Here is a 22182-nt window from a genome sequence, read left to right as displayed (position 1 = left end):
TTAGAAACATCACTAGTGAAATAAAATTTAGTACGTAAACCAAGGACTGACATACTCACCAGTATGGCAGTTAGACCCAATGTACCCAGGCCTACATTTGCATACATTTGGGGCAACACATTCCCTGGTTTTTCCACATGGGTGTCTACAAATGGCTGTAGGAATCAAGGGGGAAAGGCTGTTGTTGATACGACAGATGCATCTTGCCTACAGACTAAGCTATGATAAAAGCAAGATGCTCAAAAATTTGAACATTTTGATTCTGCTATTAAACAACTATTACTGGGCCTGTGCCGCGGCTCACTAGGCTAATCCTCCGCCTGCGGCGCAGGCACACCAGGTTCTAGTCCCGGTTGGGGCACCGGATTCTGTCCCAGTTGCCGCTCTTCCAGTTCAGCTCTCTGCTGTGGCCCGGGAGTGCAGTGGAGGATGGCCCAAGTCCTTGGGTGCTGCACCCACATGGGAGACCAGGAGAAGCACCTGGCTCCTGGCTTCGGATCAGCATAGTACACTGGCCACAGCCCACCTCCGGAGCGGCCACTGGGGGTTGAACCAATGGAAAAGGAAAACCTTTCTCTCTGTCTCTCTCTCTCACTGTCCACTCTGCCTGTCAAAAACAAAAACAAAAAAAACTACTACTACATTACTCATATAATTTTTTCCTTTAAATTTGTCTTACCATTAGAATGACTGAAGGAAATGATTAATAGAGTAATATACATCTATAAACACACACACACACACACATACACACAAGGCCTTCAAAAAGTTCATGGAAAATTCACTTTTAAATGCATTTTTCATTTCTCTAGAGCTCATTTTATTTGTTTAATTTTTGTATTTGAAAGGCAGAAAAACAGTAATAGAAAGACAGAGATTTTCTATCCTTTGGTTCATTCCCCAAATCCCCACAACAGCTGGGCTAGGTCAGGCTGAAGCCAAGAGTTGGAAACTCAATCTAGGTCTCCAATGTGAGAGTCCTAGACCCAAGCAGCTGAGCCACGATCTGCTGCTTTCCCAGTGTGAACATCAGCAGGAAACTGGAATTGGAAGCAGGGTAGAACTCCTCGAACACAGCACTCTGATGCTAATGCTTTTGAAGCCCCCTTACCTACTCACACACAAATATACATATAAATATATGCTGTATGTGAATCTACACACACACACACACACACACACAGGATGTTGAAGGTAACACTTAACTACACATGGGCTTACAGTCTTTTTTAGATGACAATGAGGTTTTAGATACTAATCAGCTAAATCTTGGTACATGACAGGGACAAGCAAGACTTTCAAAGAGCAAGATAACCTTCTTTCCATTGTTATGATCATTACCACGAATCCCTTACTTCATAATATTAATATCTCTATTTTCAAGAAAAATAGTATATATGTATATGATGTTTACATATGAAGTGAATGTAGTAAAATGGTAAAAATTATTAAATCTTAAAGGTAAAAAAATTACAAAGAAAGAGCAAAATAAATGCCAGGAATATATCATATACTAACAGATTTGTATTCCTTAAGCTATACCTGATATATTCTGTTTGGTTTTTAATATTTCCCAGAGTAACTGAAATGTATGAGGTCTATTTATTAACAATGAATTTTATATTATAAACATATGAGTGTTGAGGCTTACACAAAATTCCTCTAGGTAATACTGAAAACACAGGAATACTCTAAGAGCTCTTTTCCCTAACTCTGGTCTAAAATACACCTAAACAAGACAATAATAACAAAACATGACCAACAAAGGACACAGCTTCTGTGTCATCAAAGCCTAAAATCTGACTTACACCAGAGAAAACACTGCTGATAACTGTAAAAAGATGAAAAAAAAAACTTTTAAAATTAAAGTAATGCACAACTTGTTTTAGTTGAGTCAGAGAAATCAGAGACACCTAGTTTATGAAAATAAGCAAGTATGCTGTAATTAGCATCTTGAAATGGTAAATGCCTGCTGTGGGCTTCAAAAACCCAGATCACAATGTTAGTCAGATCTATAAGAACATCCTTGTTGTATCTCCTTAGATGCTTGGTACCAGGAAAGTCAGCTTCCAAAGCTCTACTTTCTCATTTATAAAATGGGAAAAATAGCACCCACTATGTGGGGTTCTTGGAGATCACGGACATGATTGATACAGAATGCTTCTACAGTCAGTACTCAATATTTACAATATATATTACACAGGTTTACTACCATATAATACTAAATGATTTTTTAAATCAGAAAACCTACTTTTTTCAAAATGTCATGTAAATAAACAGAAATAATAAATAGAAATAAATTAAGTAGAATAAAATTTGTCGGGAAAAAAAAGTGTATCTTCTTAATTAGTAAAAAGAGCTCTCTTTGTATCTTATATTTTAAAATGTTCATTTATTTTCATTGAAAGGCAGTGCAACAGGGACACAGAAAGAACTCTTTCAACTGCTGGTTTATTCATCAAATGCCTACAAAAGCCATGGATGGGCTATGCCAAAACAGGAGCCAAAAATGCCATTAAGGACTCCTGTGTGGATGGCAAGGGCCTAAGCACTTGAGCCATCATCTATAGCCTCCCAGGTATATCAGCAGGAAGCTAGGTTGGAAGCAGAGTAGCCTGGACTCAAACCGTCATTCAGATATGGGATGTAGACATCTTAAGTGGTAGCTAAACACTCTGTGCCACACCACCCTCCCTTTTGTATCTTCTGAAGTTTTCATACTACCCCTACAGTGGATACCATTGCCATAATACCCCGAGGGGCAACGTCCACATCTGATGTGGCCATCTATGGCCGGCACACAGGAAACACCTGGGAAACAAGATGATTCAACACAAGTTGATGCTTTGGTCGATCCAAACTTTTCTGGATTGCAGTGATTGCATTAGGGACTGATGATGCGAGCCCATCCTTATTCTGTGTGTAACCTTGGGAAGAACTGTTAATTTGAGAAATAAACCCTCCTGTTTCTGTTTGGATGGAGTTTGGGATAATATCCTTTACTGCAACATGGGAGCTGTCTGATTAAAGAACTACTGTTGTCCAGAGAAACTCCTGACTCATGAAGACTAAGATCTGTCCTGAGTGCATGATCCATGTGTTCATAACTTGGTATCTGATGGGAAGCAGCCTTCTCTGAATTATCCTCTTGAGTTGTAACTGATTTTGATGACAAGTGGTAGACGTTGGTGATTGTATTCAAGAACCTTCTGGTAGTAGCAGGACTTGTTCCAATAAATGAATGTTCAGTTGATGTTGGCTTAAAATCTTTATCTAAACACCCAAGAGAAATAGAAATGTAAGTCAATAATACGTATTAATGTTCTGCTCTACACACAGTACAATTTGACAATAAGTAACTGATTTCTTCATTTATTAACTACTACATGTGTATAACTATCCTTCCGTGCATAAGGGAATAAGTCATGACATAGCTCCTGATGTCAGGAATTTATAGGCTAGTTGGGTACACAAGATAACAGAATTTTAACTGGGGCCAGTATTGTGGTGTAGAAGGCAGGCTTATAAGAGCCCTCCTGGAATACTGGTATTCCATATGGATGCCGATTCAAGTCCTAGCTGCATCACTTCTGATCCAGCTCCCTGCTAATGCACCCGGGAAAGCAGCAGAAGGCGGCCCAAGTGTTTGGGCCCCTGCACCCACGTAGGAGACCTGGAAGAAACTCCTGGCTCCTGGATTCGACCTAATCCAGCCCTGGCAGTTACAGCTATTTGTGGAGTGAACCAGAAGATGGAAGATCTCTCTCTCCCTCTCCTTCCCCTTCCTTCTCTCTCTGTACAGCTGCCTTTCAAATAAATAAATCTTTTTTAAAAATGGAATTTCAATAGCATAAAAGTTGAAGAATAATATTTTATTAAGAACTTGAAATAGCCAACAAAAGCTTGTTGAACACTTAATACATATTAAATTCAAAGTAAAGGATGGCCTCTGTCCCTGAGAAAATCAGAGAACTGTGTCCAAGACACAGACATATGAGTTACTCATTTTAGTTGTCTGTGATAACTATTGTAAGAAAGACTGCTATGGGATGGAATCTATATGGAAGAGTAAGTAATTTTGCTTGGAAAGAGAAGAATAGAAGCTAAATGCATAAATAAAAGCTGATAAGTTATATAGGTGATATTTTGTGTAAAAGCCAAAGAACTGCAGCTGTAATAATTTTTAAAGATTAATTTATTTGAAAGAGTTACAGACAGATGGAAAGAGAGAGACAGATCATCCATCCGCTGATTCACTCCCCAAATGGCTGCAATGGCCAAAGCTGAGCCAATCAGAAGCCAGGAGCTTCTTCTGGGTTTCCCACATGGGTGCAGGGGCCCAAGGACTTGGACCATCCTCTGCTGCTTTCCCAGGTGCATTAGCAGGGAGCTGGATCAAAAGTGGAGCAGCAGGGACTCAAACTGGTGCCCATATAGAGGTTCCAGTGCTACTTTGGTGGATTAAACTTTTCTGGCAAAATAGTGTCTGCGTTAGTCCCAGATGTAATAATTTTACCAATGTGACAAAATAGTATTTCATATCCTCATCTTTTTTGATTCATCAACTCTAAATTAAAATATTTTTGTTATTTTTTAAAGAGGAAGTAATCATTTATCTCTATCTTCCCAAAAATTCTTTTATAACTATTTATTTAGTATAGCATAACCAATGTGGTGGAATGAGGTGAAAAGATCATATCAAGATGGCCACTGAGGTGAAAAGGTCATGCCAAGATGGCCGCTGACAACAGAAACTGCCTGGCAACAGGCCATGATTGGATGGCTTCAGAAACCACACGACAACAGAGGAAACCACATGACAACAGAGCCTGAGTGATGGTAGGCCGTGATTGGATGATTTCAGAAACTGCTTGGCAACAAGAGCCTGACTGGCAACAAGCTGTGATTGGATGGCTTTGGAAACTGCCTGGCAACAGGCTGTGATTGCTTGGGGCATAGACCGCCCCTTGACCAGATTGGCTGGTCTTGGCTTTTATAAGCTGTTGTACTAACTGAAATAAACGAGTCTGTGGGCTGCTTGCCTCAGGCCCGCTTTCACCCGACTCCCAGGGTCTGTGTGGTGACTCCGTGCCTCTTGCCCCCACCACACCCCTCCTCTCAGAAACGAATCCACTGCAACATTGTTGAGAAATCAACTGAACATCTGGTGTGACAACATGACTGAGAGAAAGACAGCGTGTCAGACTCCGCGAGGTCCCCCCTGGATTTCGGCAAGAAGGCCCCTCGGTGTTTTGTGTGCTGTTCGGTTCTGTGAGGGTGAGCACAGAACCCCCTCCTAAGCCCCTTTCCTTGTCCTTGTCCTAGGTCTAAGTGACCCCAGGTTAGCACACACCGCCCAGAAGCATACGCCGCTTCTCGGCTCCTCCTTTTACTCTCAGTTCGCCCGGCGAATTCACATAAGGGACTGATCATCCCAGAATTCGGAACCAAGTCATCTTCCCTCACTCGAGAGAGGTGACGCTCCGGAGACATCGTGTGGGCATACGGCCTTGACCTAACGAATCAAGGAAGTCCCCCACTAAGCACAGGACATACGTACGATCTGATACACCACTGTCTGTTTGTCTAACATAGGGAAACCTCCTGCAAAATGCCATCAACAGCTGAGGTGCTAGGAATTTGCTTTGTTATGGCAGCAGTGCTGTGCGTGTCTTTCCTTTGGCTAGAGTTGGCGTGCTGTGCCTCTCTTAAGCACTCAGACATGGGAAAGATATCCCCCTCTCAGAATCCTGCGCAGATTATCAAACATAGTGAATCTGTGAGTGATACGAGCCTGACACTCCAGGTCCCTGTCTCACAGACAACAGTTGATGACTTAGGGAGAGAGAGCTCCTACAGTGAAAATGACAATGTAGCATACAAGGTAGCAAACAATGTAGCAGACAAGGTAGCAATGCCTAGTCAGCCACCCCCCACATACCCGTGGGATGAACTTAGAGGACCTCTAGACAATAACTCATGCGAGGTCATCCCATTCGCACCCAGTGAGAATCCCCACATTTGTGGCAGTACTCGGACACCCCAAGCTCTTAGGGCAGCCGCTAGACCCCATCCCACCTGCACATTTGCTGTTAATGTAGGAGCAGATGCAGAATTCAGGCCCTGGATTCCAACACCCATAAATGACCTTACTATGCTAAAAAAGGCTTCTCAAGAGTCAGGTCCTGACTCTCCCTACTTTGAACAAGTTCTGAAACAATGGGCAGTAAACCTTCAAATTCATTTTGACTGGGTTGCACTGCTCAAAGCATGTTTGTCGAGACCACAGTTTTTACATCCTATCAGGAAGAGGCTGAAACTGTGGCAAGCAATAATGCTGCCTATGGAATAGCAGTGACCTTTGATATGCTTACAAGCTGTGGCACCTACATATATCCTCAAGAAGAGGTCCACATTGGAGTAGTTGCCTATTTTGATCAGGTCAGAGATTTAGTAATTAAAGCCTTAAAAAATATAAATCCTCCTGATTACAGTCAGCTCTTTAGAAATCTAGTTCAAGACCTAGGCGAATGGTTCCCCGATTTCCTTGCCAGAGTCTTGGAGGCTGTAGAGAAAAAGATTACTGCCTGGCCCTGATCAAGACAATTTGGTCAAACAATTAGCTTGGGAAGGTGTTACCAAAGAGGCAAAAGCAGCAATTGCCCCCATCCGTAATGAAGACATATCCTGGAGCGATTGTCGTAAAATAGTAAACAAAGTAGATGCCATGCTTATGATGGGACTTAAATTAAGATATTATACCAATAAGATATTTAACACAGAGCCAGACATAGTGGTCCTACCACTATCACAATTAGAACTGTCGACACTGATGCAGAATAGCATGCTCTTTCAAACTTTAATGATAAATTTCCCAGGACAGGTTGACAATCACCTGCCAGCGGACAGGCTACTCCAGACACTACAAACCTTAGAAATAGACTATCCAAAACATGCTTTCCCTGATAATCAACCTATACCCATGGCACCATGTGCGTTTACAGATGCCAACAAGTCACTGTTTGGAATAGTGATCAAATCTTTAACAGAAAAAGATAAGATCCATGTAGAACCCCACAGGGGATCAGTACAGTCGGGAGAAATGAGCAATAGTCAAGGTTCTACTCCTTAGCCAAGATGGACCGGTAAATATATTTTCAGACAGCAAATACTCAGTACAGGTAGCAAGGACGATCCCTTTTGCAGTCTTTAACCCAACCAAAAAGCCAATTGACCAGATATTCACAACACTTAAAGATCTAACTGAGAACAGAAAATACCCATGGTATATCTCACACGTAAGATCACATACTGGGTTACCTGGCTTTATTTTCCAAGGCAACAGAAAGGTTGATCGTCTTATCTCCTGCAACACGGCTTCCATTGGACACTTAGAACAAGCCCGTATTTTACACCAAAAATTTCATATGTCAGCAAGCAACATAAAATTGCTTTTCCCAGAGTTAACAATGAGCCAATGCAAACACCTAGTGCACTCTTGCAAGAATTGTGCACTCCTTGCCTTGTTAGGCCCACTGCAACAAGCAGGAGTGAACCCGCGAGGCCTTGCTCCTAATAAGCTATGGCAAGTGAACATCACCCACATTAACTCCTCTGGTAAACTTAAGTTTGTCCATGTGGTGGTAGATACTTATTCAAAGGCTGTATTTGCAACAGCTCAATCTGGAGAAAAGGCTAGTAATGTGGCAAAGGTGGTTAAATCAGCCATGCTGGTTCTTGGTGTTCCCTGGACCATAAAGACTGATAACGGGCCAGCATATACATCACAGGAATTTAATTCCTTCCTGAAATCTTGGAACATACAGTCTGCCACAGGTATCCCATACAACCCACAGGGACAGGCAATCATTGAAAGAACTCATAGGATGATTAAAGATCTCTTATAAAGACAGAAAAACAATCATATGCCCTCAGACCCACAGCTTGCTTTGACTGAGGTCCTTTTCTCTATCAATTTTCTTACTTTTGATTCCCAAGGGATAAGCCCAGCTTATAAACACTGGGGATCCTTTCCATCCCAGACCCCAGCCCCTATGGTTAGGTGTAAAGACCCCCTGACAGGAGAATGGAAAGTACCACACCCTTTGCTAACCAAGGGTTGAGGATATGCTTGTGTCTTTCCAGAGAATGCAGAACAGCCCATTTGGGTTCCAGCCAGAAACGTCAAGCCTGCAACTGACAGCCAACCAGAACCAGCTGAACAAGACTGAGAATACGCCTTGTTAGCAGATGCACCTGCCCTATTATCCTACCCTGAGAAACTGCCCATAGCCATATTGTTACTGTTTTGTACCCCACTGACTCTGGTCAGCCACTCAAATGGCCCACAGCCTGTGTGCAGTCATGCCATTCCTGATAACCATTATTCCTCATTCCTACCCCTATCTGAGCAAGCAATCCTGTGGTCTCTCGATTTGAGCGCTGGTTAGTCAATGATGGGTAAGATCCCCTGGGGCACAACCTAAGACAGGCACAGCTGCGTACGGAGACCACATGGAAACGGGGTCAACAATGGTATGGCCAAGAATCATGCTTCCTGTTGCTCAAAAATAAACGAAAAGGGGGAAATGTGGTGGAATGAGGTGAAAAGGTCATATCAAGATGGCCACTGAGGTGAAAAGGTCATGCCAAGATGGCACTGCAGTCATCATGGAGCGCAGAGAGAACAGCGCAGTGGTCTGTGACTCTGCTCTCCATGTCAGGAGCCCTGCACCAGAAACCATGGCTCCTTCAGGGCCAGAATCCAGGGTAAAATGGACATAAGAACCTTCTGGATCAAAGGCCAGGAACTGGTACACAAAGTTTTCGCCATAAAAAGTCTGTAATTTGTCTTATGATGTTTGCATCACTGGGGGTTGGTTGTTTGTAAAACAGAAAACATCTCTGTACTTTTGTAGAAAAGCAAATGGGAAGTGTGGCTCCAAGAGCTCCCACAGAGACAGGCACTGAGGTCAAGAATGGACTCTGCTGAAACTCCATGAGCTACTTTCACTCTCCTTTTTGAACATTTTGAGTAAATTCACTTCCATTCTTAGAAAATAGAAAATAAGGGGCCAGTGCTGTGGTGTAGTAGGCTAAGCTTCCACCTGAGGTGCGACCATCCCATAATGGACACCAGTTCGTGTTCCAGCTGCTCCTCTTCCAATCCAGCTCTCCTCAATGGCTTGGGAGAGCAGTGGAGGATGGCCCAACTCTGGCCATTGCTGCCATTTGGGGATTGATCCAGTGGATGGAAGACCTTTTTCTCTGTTTCTCCCTTTCTCTGTAACTCTGCCTCTCAAATAAATAAAATCTTTTAAAAAATATGAAATAAGTGATAGATGGGAGACTTAAAGCTTTGCTGTGACAGTGTGAAAGTATTTTGAATACAGCATGAAACATATAAATACATTTTCACTGTTCAGTTTGGATATACCCTGTCTTAAATTATTTCTAAGTGTTGAATATCTTCACCTCTCCCCGCCCACCTCCCCCCTCTCTCTCAGCCTCACTTCCTCCCTTGGCAGCCCTCTTTCTCTGTTTCTCCCTTACTGTGTCTGCCTGGATTGCTCAGTGGCTCCTTGGACTCTGCGAGCTGCACCTGCTTCCCCAGTTGGAACTGCAAGTCATTAGTGGACCTATCTTCAGTTCCTTCCAAGGGCTGAACTCACAAACTAGCAAAGAACTATTTTAGGGGATAGAGTATGTTCCCTTTATGCTCATGAAACAATGTTTAAAAATTGTATATTGTCTTATATTAAACATGTCTGCCTTCCTTGCCTGCTGATTTGACAGACAGAATTAATGGCTTCATTATATTGTATTGGGCATGAATACCCTGCTTGAAGCAATGAAGCACTTATGCAGGAGACAGTGGCTCTGGCTTCCACCACCCCTATAGATGCTTTCACAAGCAGGTTAATTTAATGACCTTAATTTCCTCGTCCTTAATATGTGGGGTTAGAAACAGATATTTTAAGACCCCATATCCCTCTGAACACTAGGAATATATCCTAAAATAAGTCATGGTATACCAACTAACAAACCCGACACCAACTCAGAATAATACTCTGGTTTATTTGTCTCTTGCACTAGATTTTTCCTCAAATTTCCATTGCCTTCCTGCAATAAACCATGAGTCTTGAGCCCAAGCTGTGATTCATCTGGCAAATAGTCTAGCGCAGTAATGAAACTTGCACACACATTAACATGTATAATGATGTTGCCAGGCACTGCATAAATGACACAAAGCTTTTTTGACTCCTTTGTTAAAATTACATGAGGCCAGAGGAAAGTCCTATCCTACTGTGTTTAATAATGCCTGAGCAAGAGAACCTGGACACCCACATGGAATCACACATGACAGTATTTAGAAAAGTGAGGAAGTTATGTGGTATATGACTAAATCTGGGATATTTTTGGCAGAATAAAGTATCCCAAAATCATCTATAGCCAACAACACTACACACACAGCCACAGAATGGCTGTGCTGGAAGGACCTTTATGGATTAATGAGCCCAGATTTCTTCATTAACAGGTGATGAACCCATGGCTTTTAGGCTTAAATGGTTAAATGCCTTGTTACAAAACTGGACTGAGACCAGGTCAAGAAGGAAAAATTGTGTTTATCTTTGAATTAACAATTTCCATTTCTCTCATTAATACATAATTCACAGTTGCTTTTCTTATCAAATATTAAAGCAAAAATCCACATTATATTGCAGTGCAATCACAGAAATTATATGTACATAGAGATTTTTTTCATCCTATATTTCCTTCTGACAAAGTAAATTATGCAGTTAGGTGCCAAATTAAACATATTATTACTACTGAAAGACCCATGTAAAGAGCTGTGAAGGAGTGATTAATCCAGTCTGCATTCCCTCTTGATGTTTTTTAGAAATAAACAATCTGCCACTTTAAAAGGTTGAAGATGTAACCTCTTCCTTGCTATTTTAACAAGAGTTATAGGAAGAATAAAAATTTCAATTAACTATTTATAAACTTGAGGAAGGCCTTTCTCTATTAGTCTTTCTAATATGAACATGAAAAATTCACAATTTGCCAGCCTAGGAAATTAAAATGCTTATGCTATGAATGTGAAAAGGATGAAAAGATACATACCTTTATCGTACTGAACTATGTCAATGACTAAAACATGTTCCTTGGAGACATTTGTCTCTCCATCTAGCTCATGAGTGCTCTCCTGGGGGAGATGGGATTCTTCGGAGACATAGAAATGTCCATTTTGACTCCTTGCACCTCCAGCAGTGGGCTGTTCAAGACCTGATCTGTGACCGCTCCCTCTCCCCCTGATGGTATTGTACATGAGTCATGTTCATGGAGACCACAGACTTGACCAACGCCACCATACATGATTATTGTTTTGGAATTACTGAATTTATGACCATCGTTAGATACCTGTAAGTAGTAGCTCTGTAAGATAATTTGCTCTAAGTGTAGCCTCATAAATTCACATGAAATTTTATATAAAAGTTTATTTTATTTATAAATATGAAGGTAGCGTTTTATGTTTACCTTTAATTGCCACTTTGCAATTAGTTTCTCAGCCATCAGGTACACAGCATCAGACAGCTGGACACCAGCAGGCAGCTAACAATCCACAGTTCTGCTATTTTTGAAAACCGCCTGTGTATAGACGGGGTCTCCCAGCACCCACTTACTGCTATTATACTGAAGGCATAATGAGAAAGCAATTAGCCTCTGTTAAATTACGGAAATATTTTGCTAGTCTATTACATACAATAAAAATGTATCTTTTAAAATACATGCCTGGTATAAAGAATCTATAATAAGGGAACAAAAGACATATTGAGAGTGAGTTTTATTAACAATAATGGAAAAATGTATATATCTTAAGTTTATGTAAACTGCTTCTAACAAGTCTTATATTTCTTGAGGATTTCAATTAAAAAATATTATCGATTGGCCATATATAATGGGTAACTATGTAATGACTTTGGGGCAAGAGGAAATGTAGTTGACTATGTACTTGATAAAGAGTGGATTAATCTCTGGCCTAGAAACACTGTTACTTGATCTCTAAAATACCCCACCTTTTCCATCTCCTTGAAACTGGTTTTTGTGCCCTCTGCATGGTTTCCAAAGGTTCTAGGACCCACCTCTCTGACAAAGCCGGACTGGACCAGACAGGCCAAAGCTGCGACAGTGCTTCACTTCTTTGGGCTATTTTAACTTTCTACCAAAGAGGTCATTGAGCCAGTCTGCATCTGGTGACTTGAGCTGCAAGATAAAAAACTCTGGGATTGTTGGTAGCCGTGTTCTTTACTATATGAAGAAAGTCAACACACAGCAAAATGGAAAAATGAAGCCCATGAAGTACAGCAGAGCTGACCCACATACAAATGTGTGCATATACGATCTTCATGGTGCTCATTGCAACCTGAAGCACGTTCTAATTGAAAAGTACCGTCCAGATGATTAGAAGATGGATAAAACAAAGCAGTGTCCAATGAGCAGCTACAATAGGATGGCTTTCCAGGTGATGCTGCAGAAATTGGCTTTGTGTCAAACATGCTTTTTCCTGGTAAAATCCTTCCAGATGCAACAAAGAAAAGAGCAATTAGGACAAGAACAATTTTCCTAGAAATGTCTTACAAAAAAAGTAGACTATTGAGTCACCATGCATTTTAATTCTAATATTAACAATCATAAATGAAAACAATTTATGGCCAGCACCGCAGCTCACTTGGCTAATCTTCTGCCTGCAGTGCCGGCACCCCGAGTTCTAGTCCTGGTTGGGGTGCTGGATTCTGTCTCAGTTGCTCCTCTTCCAGTCCAGCTCTTTGCTGTGGCCCGGGAAGGCAGTGGAGGATGGCCCAAGTGCTTGGGCTCTGCACCCGGATGGGGGACCAGGAGGAAGCACCTGGCTCCTAGCTTTGGATCGGCGCAGCACACTGGCCGTAGCAGCCATTTGGGGGGTGAACCAACAGAAGGAAGACCTTTCTCTCTCTCTTTCACTAACTCTGCCTGTCCAAAAAAAAAAAAGAAAAGAAAAACAATTTGCTTCTTACCTCCATTCATTAATAAATGCCACACAATTATTAAAATTTTTATCAATTTTGATTCCATTTTTGTCACGGAAATCATTTTCTGGATTTTCATCAAAAGTACCACAAAGTCCCAGTGTTTTTAAAATCTACACTAGGTGCTCTGTTATGCTCATGCCCCATTCACTAAGATCAGCACGGATAAATGCTCCTGAAGAAAACCAGACCTGAAACACAGAAATAATCCATTAAAAAAAAAAAGATATTGGAGCAATATTCCATAAGGACTTAGGAAAAAACTATTAGGTAATTAATAAACTCAGTTATTTCTTCAATACGAGGAGACTTAAAACCCATGAAAAATTAAAGTAAAAATTTCATGAAGTTTTCAAAGCCTTCTCATATAAAAAGAGAATAAAATGATAATTAGGAAATGACCTTCCTTTTACTGTCATATTGAGAATATAATGGATTTTTGCATTTTGATGACTTGAAATTTGATTACCACATTGGTCTTTTTATTGTGATTGTTTTCAATCTCATTATTTGATTAAAGTGAGGTATCTTACACAATTAAAAGAGATATACATCTTGAGGCTAATGTTATCAAGTAATGATTCTGATAATTGTTTAATACAGAACTAGATTGTCATGCAGTTAACTTATGTAGATAAATATAATTCCAGAGGAGCCCATATCCCTGTGGCTACTCAGGTTTGTCTTGCTATCAGTAGGCAAATAGAGTCAGAAGCCAAATTATAATCACAAGTTTGCTTGGAGAGTTGGCAAGCAAAGCAAAGGGAGTTTGCTTACAAACTTACAGCCTCTGTTGCATTACTATGAACCACCTTTCTGTCTAGGAAAGATCTTATCGCCCAGAATGGCTCCATGGATGTCTATGTGGTGAATTTTCTAAAAATCACTGAAGATATGCTACCTGTTTGCTCCCCAACCCTCTTCCAGGTTTTAATTTTTTTAAAAAAAATTTAAAAATACAACTTTTTCTTTTTACAAAAAATCCATGTGTTCACTACAGAAAATTATTTTAAAGGCAAACAAACTTCTCATTCTGACCAAGGCAGGAGTAGTTAATATTGAAATCTTATTGCAAATTCTTTGAAAATCTCTCCTATACTTCAAGAGCATCTTTGCCTGTCAACACAAATACATCCACTCTGTCATTTTCATAACCAGAGTGTTCTATTAGGTGACATCATTACACTGAGTTTTAGTTAAGCTCCTTTTTTGGTCATGGACTGTTTATAATTTTCCCTTCTTATGAGAAAAGATATAATGAATGTTATTGGTGTTATGCACACCCTTAGTTATTTTATTATAATAAATTTCTAAGAACTTATTCTTGGTAAAATCACATACGTAAAATCATGCATAGGATCATGTTATATATATCAGCACGTGCCCTCTGTAAAGTCTGTTACTATTTGTATTCTATCCACTCCTACCAATTCCACAAAAAGACACTTGAACTGTTTTTCTAGTATATATTTGATTACTAGTGAGGTCACAGAATTTTTTGCTGGTGATTTATACTTCTGACATATTTATCAGTTTTATTTCTTTTGTAAATTACCTTTTTTATTGTATTTGCTCATTTAAACTGGGAGTGCTGATTATTCATTAGTGATATATAAGAGTCTTTTCTATTACTATTTTATATATAGGAATTATGTTCCCAATTTTTTATTTGTATCTGGTGCTCAATGATGGAATTCTGTAAATAATGTTATGTGTAACAATCATCATTAATTTCAATAGGTGTTATAAAACATACACTTATATTTTTAATATCTTCATTTAAATTTAAATTTGATTTATCTGAAATTTACTTATTTGAAAGATGAGAGGAAGATGAACATGACCTTAAGATACAAACAGCTCACAGATATGAAATACAATCTTTAAAAAATATTAGTGAATATATAACCTTGGGTGTTTCTTGACATTAAATTCTCTCCACATATTTATCAGCTCTTTCCTAAAGTTATATCATGCTGCATTTATTCATTTCAAAAATTTATTACCTATTCTTGAATAATTTATTTTTAACTATTTCCTGTCATCTCTGCCTGACAAACCATTTATTAAACATTGTCAAACTTTTATGAATAATTACCTAATTCATCATACTGAAATCTTTAAATAAGGGAGATTAAATTTGAGTTTTAACTTTGTTGTGTCTATGTGTGCATCACAGATGAACAACATTTTACTCCCTCTAAGATCAGAGTTAATCTAAATGTTACTTCTAGAATGAAGTAATGTTGACAAATCATAGCTCCTATTTTTTAATAGATAATAGGAGCTCATACAAATTAAAGAGATGAAAATATATCTAATATTAAAATTCATACATACTGTGACTTTTGTTCCTAAGTAAGATTCAGTTATCTTGATATTGCTGGCTCCATCTTGGCTCTTTACAAACAAATACAGTGTGATTTGTACAGGTGACCACTGCACATATCCAAGGTAACCACATCACCTTCTTCCTTGGCAACAAACCCGCAGTTACATGACACAGGATAGTGCAGGCTTCAAAATCACGTGGCATACTCTTATAAAGCACAAATGTTCTGGCCTTGAAATTATCATATAACCTATCATTAACAAAAGACAATCACATTAAGAATCTACATGAAATATCACAATAGTATGTTACAAACCAAAAATGTTTATTTAATTCATTCACAGGCATTCCATACATCTTGATGCCAGAATGAGAAATTGAGATTTCCAATGGCTTCCCACAACATAAGGCACTGAATGAAATAAAATGGCATTAAATCCCCCAACCTCCCTCACTAATCATTTCTTCCCTCTTACCTCTGCAGTTCCCTGACTCCTGGGCAGGGCAGTTTTGCAGAATAGTCTTTGCATATTTGCAGGCCCAGGGCTGTTCACTGGACTTTATTCAAGCATTTCTTTCAATGTCACCTTCACTTAATGTCTTTTCATCACCCCTCTATTTTCATATAAATTGAAACCCCTCCTTCCAGCCTTCCTTTTCTACTCTGATTAATTTTCTTCACAGCCCATAATCTACTGATTTTATCTACTGATTGTGTTTGTTCAAAGGTCAGCTCACAGAGGCAGGAGTTTGCTTTGTTTACTACCATACCCACTTCACTTAGTCTTAGACCATGGCTTATCACCTTGCTGCTGCATAGCCGATCTGGTTAAAATAAGTTGATTAAATTCATCACCACTTGTAAGCCTTTAGCTACAACTGTTAGGTAGGAAGTCAGTTATGAGCTTATGTGTGTGTGACAGGCCTAAAGAGAAGACATCTATATGCATCTGCATCTCAAAGTCATCCTAACAATGTTCCAGGGGAAGCCCAGATTTTCGCATCCTGCCTGCCCTGCCCCCTTCTACCTGGTAACCTGCCAGGTGGAGGCCCTCACCCCTCCTGCTAAATCTTCCACAATCTCCCAGGTGCAGCTCAGCATCTGCATCTCAAACACCCTGCCCCTTCCTCAGGTCTGATAACATTTGCATCCATAAAGTCCTTTGTTTCAGACCTTCCACAGGAAGAAGCTTCTTAACATTTACATCCATTAAGTCTTTCTTTCCAGGTTGAAGCATGTGAAGACAAAGACCCATCTCCTTAAAACCCCCAGCCTCAACTGGACTGTGCGCGCTCAGCTCTCTGCATCTTTGCTGAGCCGCCCGCCTGGCCTGGCCGGGTGTACTCTCCACTCACCCATGCAGCCCCGCTCTCCCCCAGTCTGAGGGACTGGGCACTCTCTCTCAGGCCCTGTCTGGAGAGGTGCCCATCCGTCCTTACAGATGTTCCTTCTTAATAAACCTTGCTATTTTACCTCCCACTGCTCTCTGTCTCACGCCTGAATTCTTTCTTGTGCGAAGACAAGAACCCTGCAATTTCTCCGGTAACACAACCATAAAAGATCCTTTTTATGGGACCAACTCTTCCAACACTTCAATATTTGTTCCAACCACTGGAATACCATTTTCACTGGAGAGGTTCTCTATCTATTCACTCATACTGAGTACAATTTCACTGAAAATGATCACATTAAAGTTAAAAAAAAAACCCACAGACTACTTTGCATCAGGCAGACAATTTTGGCTCAATAAAATGAGGTATTCTTATCATTTTGCTTAAGGGAGGATGGATCCCTCAGAAGAATACAAATATTTCTATGCAGATATTAACAGCATGGCAGCTTAGATTATTTTTTGATCATTCTGCCTATTTTACTTTATATTTGATAGGGAAATATCCAGGTAATCATGATAGTTATAACAGTTTATGAGTATTCTTGTCATAAACTGAGTGATTAGTTTTTAAAAATAATACCAATTTTTAAAAAAAGATTTATTTATTTATTTGGAAGGCAGAGTTACAGAGAGACAGAGGCACAGAGAGAGAGAGAGAGAGAAGTCTTCTATCCAATGGTTCACTCCCCAGATGGCCGCAATGGCCAGAGCTGTGCCGATCTGAAGCCAGGAGCCAGGAGTTTCTTCCGGATCTCTCACATGGGTGCAGGGGCCCAAGGATATAGACTACCTTCTACTTTCCCAGGCCACCGGAGAGAGCTGGATCAGAAGTGGAGCAGCTGGGACTTGAAACAGCGCCCATATGGGATGCTGGCACTGCAGGTGGCAGCTTTACTTCCTATGAAACAGTGCTGGCCCTAGTAACACCACTTTTTTAGTTTAATAATTTTGCCTAAACCTAAAAAGTTTTTTTATTATTACATAGAAATGCAACATACTAAAAATCACTATAATAAACAGCTTAATCATTATTAAAAAATAAACTATTAAAGCAAAAATAATTTTCTGCTTTTTTACTATCCTTCATTTTTACAAATTTAGCTATAAAACCAGTCCATGTTTTTAGCAAGGATGAGATTTTAAGACAAAAATATTCTGCACAAACTAGTATTTTGAGAAAAGCCAGTGATGGCCACATATGCCTTCCTTTCTAATTTTTCAGTGGCTGTGACTAAGAAATTACTAAACAGTTTGCATTTTAAAACAGATATTACAGTACGCTGCTGTGGCTCAGTGGGGTAAGTTTCTGCTTATAACACTGATATCCATATTGGGCACTGACTGGATCCTGCTGTTCCACTTCTGATCCAGCTCCCTGCTAAAGCACTGGGGAAATCAAAGGAAGACGGTCCAGGTGCTTGAGCCCATGCCAGCCATGTCAGGGACCCAGTGGAGTTCCTGGCTCCTCGCTCTTCCTGGTTCAGCCCTGGCTTTTGCAGCCATTTGGTGAGAGAACCAGTGGATAGAAGATCTCCCTCTCCCCTCCCCCTCCCCCTCCCCCTCCCCCTCCCCCTCTCCCCGTCTTTCAAATAAAGAAAGTATTAAAATAATAAAATACCAACCACAAAACCAAAATCAAAGCTACCAAAAGACAAGTCTTTCAAGAAGTTACCAGCCATTAAATCTAATTATATGTGGGTCAGTAAATGAATAGCAGTAAGCAGTTGGGACATCCTTTACTCTGATCTTAAAAACAAAGAGGTTTTTTTGGTAAATATTACCATTAATTATTAGTGATATATATAATAAATTTCTTGGCAATCTCAATAATTGTAAATTAATTATCACTTTTTCACAGTTATTGAAAACTGAATTATTTAAAAGTGAAAAAACTCATAATTTTAAAGATATAGTGATAAAATACATATATCTTTAAAGATAAAATTGTACAGATATTTTTGTCGGGAATGTAGCCGTTCCACAGGAAGTCCTCATGAGCTATTGGCTGCTCTACTATGTTTGTAACTCTATCTCCATCTCCAGAAAACTCTGATACAGCAGGGTAGTACACAAAGGCATGGGTACAGGTGCCATTAGAACAGGAAGCATTCTGGAGAAGGTCCACAAGGCAGGAAGACAGGGCCAGATTTAAGCCAAGGTACACTTTACCTATTTTAATGAAAAAAATATGTTGAAAAATTTCCAAAGGAAATGTAATAGCTGTAATAACTTATTAACATGAAATATAAATTAGATTATTCTAAAATTATTTTCTTTCTTAAAAAATATGGTTGCATTTGCTCACTAAGTTAAACCAAAACTGCTGAATCTACCTGCTATTTCTATAGTTTTACTTAGGGCATGTATCCCTATTCCATCCATTGTTGAGTAACAGTAATGGCTTTTAATTATTCATTTAGAGTTCATCATCCCCACAAATAGAAAAATCAAAATCAATGAAGGTGATCTCACACCAGTAATATACTATATTCTTTCACCTAAAACATATCCCAATATATGCAGAACTTTGAGATGTTCCCTTGCCTATGAACAAAGAATAAGAAAAACAATTTGGAGAAGAAATAGTAACAGAGAAGGAGGAAATTGTACCAGGAATTTTTACAACTAAACAAAATAAATATATTTCCAAAAAACTGGCAAAGGAAGTAAGCTTTACATCAAGTTAATGCTTACAAAGTCCTCCTAAGAACCAAGAAGGGATAAGGAAGTTGCTAAAAGTTTCCTATCTCCTTTTTTCACATACAAATTTTTTGAGCATTAAGTTACATTGGTCAGATATAGATACACTTCACTAGATTCAAAATTCCTGAAGAGCTTTATTTGTCATATAATTTTGCTGGAAAATACGTACTTTCCCTAGGCACATAAAAACAGTAGAAATGCCCTCTTAACCAGCTCCTTGAGTGAACATGTACTATTTCTGGCTTAGAGACAGGTCATGATTTCATTTTCCTCGCGTCTAACTAAGAGAGTCAAATTTCCCTTAAACTTGTGGAAAAACAGTATAGTGTGCAGAAATACACTGAGACACCAATTTACTCTCTATGAAGGTAGAGATTTGATGAAAATAAACTTGACAGTGAATATCCAGAATGAAATGCAGAAAACCTTCTCCAGAACAAAAGAAGCTACTTTTACTGACAGAGAATAAGAGCATGCAAACTTCTAAAATGTAGGGCATCTTTTATATTATTATAGGAACACTTGCCTTGCTTAACGAGTTTAGAGCATGCAAATACATTTTAAAGTTTACTTGTAATTGAAGGAAATCTTTACCTGATTTTTTGAAAAATATCAATAACAGCCTCTTTCTATTCTCATTAACTACAGTAATATTTGCATAATGCACTTCTTGTAGAATTTCATCCATAGCAGACAGTGGTGTGATTTCTTATTCCTGGGCTATAATTCAAAATAGTGTTGGTGAAATCTGAGTGAAGAACTGGATATTTTCTAAGACTGTTTACTGTCAAGTTTCTTGGGATGATCTCTTAATTCCTCCTCCTATCTCCTATCCACCTCCTTTCTTGGGTGCATCACTCCTATGAGGCTCCTCTCACTACTGGTTTTCTAATCCTCATTTTTCTGATTTACTCAGGTGTAATATGGACATGAAGACCAAGATACCCTGTGTTCAGTGAATTCATAAAATAAAATGTAATGTCCTGCCCATGATGAAAAGGCATGTGATACGTAACAGAACTGTAATTTCTCTCACAGGTTACACTTTATTTATATCTCTCTTACTTTCTTTGATCTCTAAATCAGAGGCTTGAGGGGAGAGAACTCAATCAACTCCAACACTGCTGTCCATGGAATGTTTTCCCACTGTCTATCTTGTCCTGTGAGAGGATTTCCACCCTCTGCATGGCCATGACTATGACATATATGTGGTCATGAATCATATTTATATGAAAGAATAAATCATTTACATAAAAATAATTTTAAGAAAAAAAGATTCCCAAATAAGCTTATATTCAGGGAGACACATAAAGAACACAGTATGATGGGGCCGGCAACATGGCGTAGTGGATTAAGCCACAGCCTGTGGCACTGGCACCTGATGTGGGTGCCAGTTAGAGTCTTGGCTGCTCCACTTTCGATACAGCTCCTTGCTAATGCACTTGGAAAAGCAGAGAAGTATGGCCCAAATGCTTGGGTCCTGTACCCACATGGGACAGAAAGATGGAGTTCCTGGATCCTGGCTTTGGTTTGACCCAATGCTGGATACTGTGGGTATTTGGGGAGTGAACTAGCAGATGGAAGATCTGTCTGTCTCTCCCTCTAACTCTGCCTTTCAAATAAGTAACATAAATTCTTAAAAGAATATACTATGAGGTCCATGTTTCATAAGCTTTTAGCATCAGTTATCACATCTCCTTCTTTGGGAATGATTTGGAAAATCTTAAACAAAAGTTTGTCCCTCTATCTGAAAACAAGGCAAAAAGTAGGAGGGTGAGGAAGTGGAAAGCTTGGGGAGGAGAAGGAAGAGGAGAAAGATGACAATTAAGAGGACCTTATTCAATGTTAATGTTTTATTCCTACTTTGAGCCCAGAAAGAATAAAGGAAACAATCATCAATTTGGCCCAGTATTATTAATATAATTGAGCTATAATTTAATATAAACATGCAATATAGTTTACAGGAATTCACTCTAGTGTTTTTTCTCTATGGAAAAATAGAAGTATCATTTGAAATATAATAAGGAAATAAAATAAGTCAATATACTACCTTGATCAACGGTTTTTAGTTTTAATGAAATTTTGCAATCTTGATCAAGTCTACCAAGTCCAGAACAAATGACTGGAATGTGCTCTCTATCTTTAACTGGTATTCTCTCCCATCTTCTTATATAGTGCTCAATTCAGGTTGCAACTGGTTTAAGAAGATAGGTAACGCAGTTGAGTTAAAACAGAATTTATTTTTAAGGTATAATTTTAAAACGCATTTTTTTCAGTATCTCTTCTTATGTTAGATGAGCTGGTAGTAACTTAAGCATTGGATTTTTTTTTTTTTTTTAACTGAACAGGAACAGCTAAAACCTAAACGCACTAAAATATAAGCGGCACACAGTTAGGAGTCCATAGAGCTGCTGTACTGCTCTGAATCTGGACTCGGTCTGGTTCAAACTTGGTTTGGTTCCCCAACAGGTGGGGCACATCACAGCCAGGCCGCTTGTCAACCTGGTTCGGTGGTGGACATTGGAGAAGGGAGGAGAAAGAAGACTTTTGGCTTTTTACTTTTTTCCATTTGTTTGCTAATGTTTACTGAAACATCAATGGGGGAGTCTGGTTTTTCCTCAGGATTTATACTTACCATCTTATTATAAATGCAAGTTTTAGCATATATGAATCAAATGATTGTTAC

The 22182-nt window shown here is 39.3% G+C and overlaps 1 protein-coding gene across 1 annotated transcript in view; it reads right to left on the bottom strand.

Annotated features, from left to right (window-relative positions):
* Positions 1-22182, bottom strand: part of VWDE (von Willebrand factor D and EGF domains) — a 78166-nt gene that overhangs the window by 18140 nt on the left and 37844 nt on the right. Inside the window, 19 exon segments of the mRNA XM_062178552.1 lie at positions 60-155; positions 2725-2871; positions 2874-3002; positions 3034-3273; positions 6804-6829; positions 8650-8909; positions 10039-10175; positions 11125-11168; positions 11321-11421; positions 11539-11694; positions 12381-12576; positions 13056-13258; positions 15408-15487; positions 15490-15585; positions 15588-15649; positions 18466-18544; positions 18750-18962; positions 21547-21624; positions 21627-21690. Coding sequence (XP_062034536.1) covers positions 60-155; positions 2725-2871; positions 2874-3002; positions 3034-3273; positions 6804-6829; positions 8650-8909; positions 10039-10175; positions 11125-11168; positions 11321-11421; positions 11539-11694; positions 12381-12576; positions 13056-13258; positions 15408-15487; positions 15490-15585; positions 15588-15649; positions 18466-18544; positions 18750-18962; positions 21547-21624; positions 21627-21690 — 2407 coding nt within the window.

Source organism: Lepus europaeus, chromosome 20 (assembly GCF_033115175.1).
Source record: "Lepus europaeus isolate LE1 chromosome 20, mLepTim1.pri, whole genome shotgun sequence".
NCBI classification, from domain to species: domain Eukaryota; kingdom Metazoa; phylum Chordata; class Mammalia; order Lagomorpha; family Leporidae; genus Lepus; species Lepus europaeus.
Note: the sequence above shows the minus strand (reverse complement) of the source record. Positions and strands in the feature narration are given on the sequence as shown.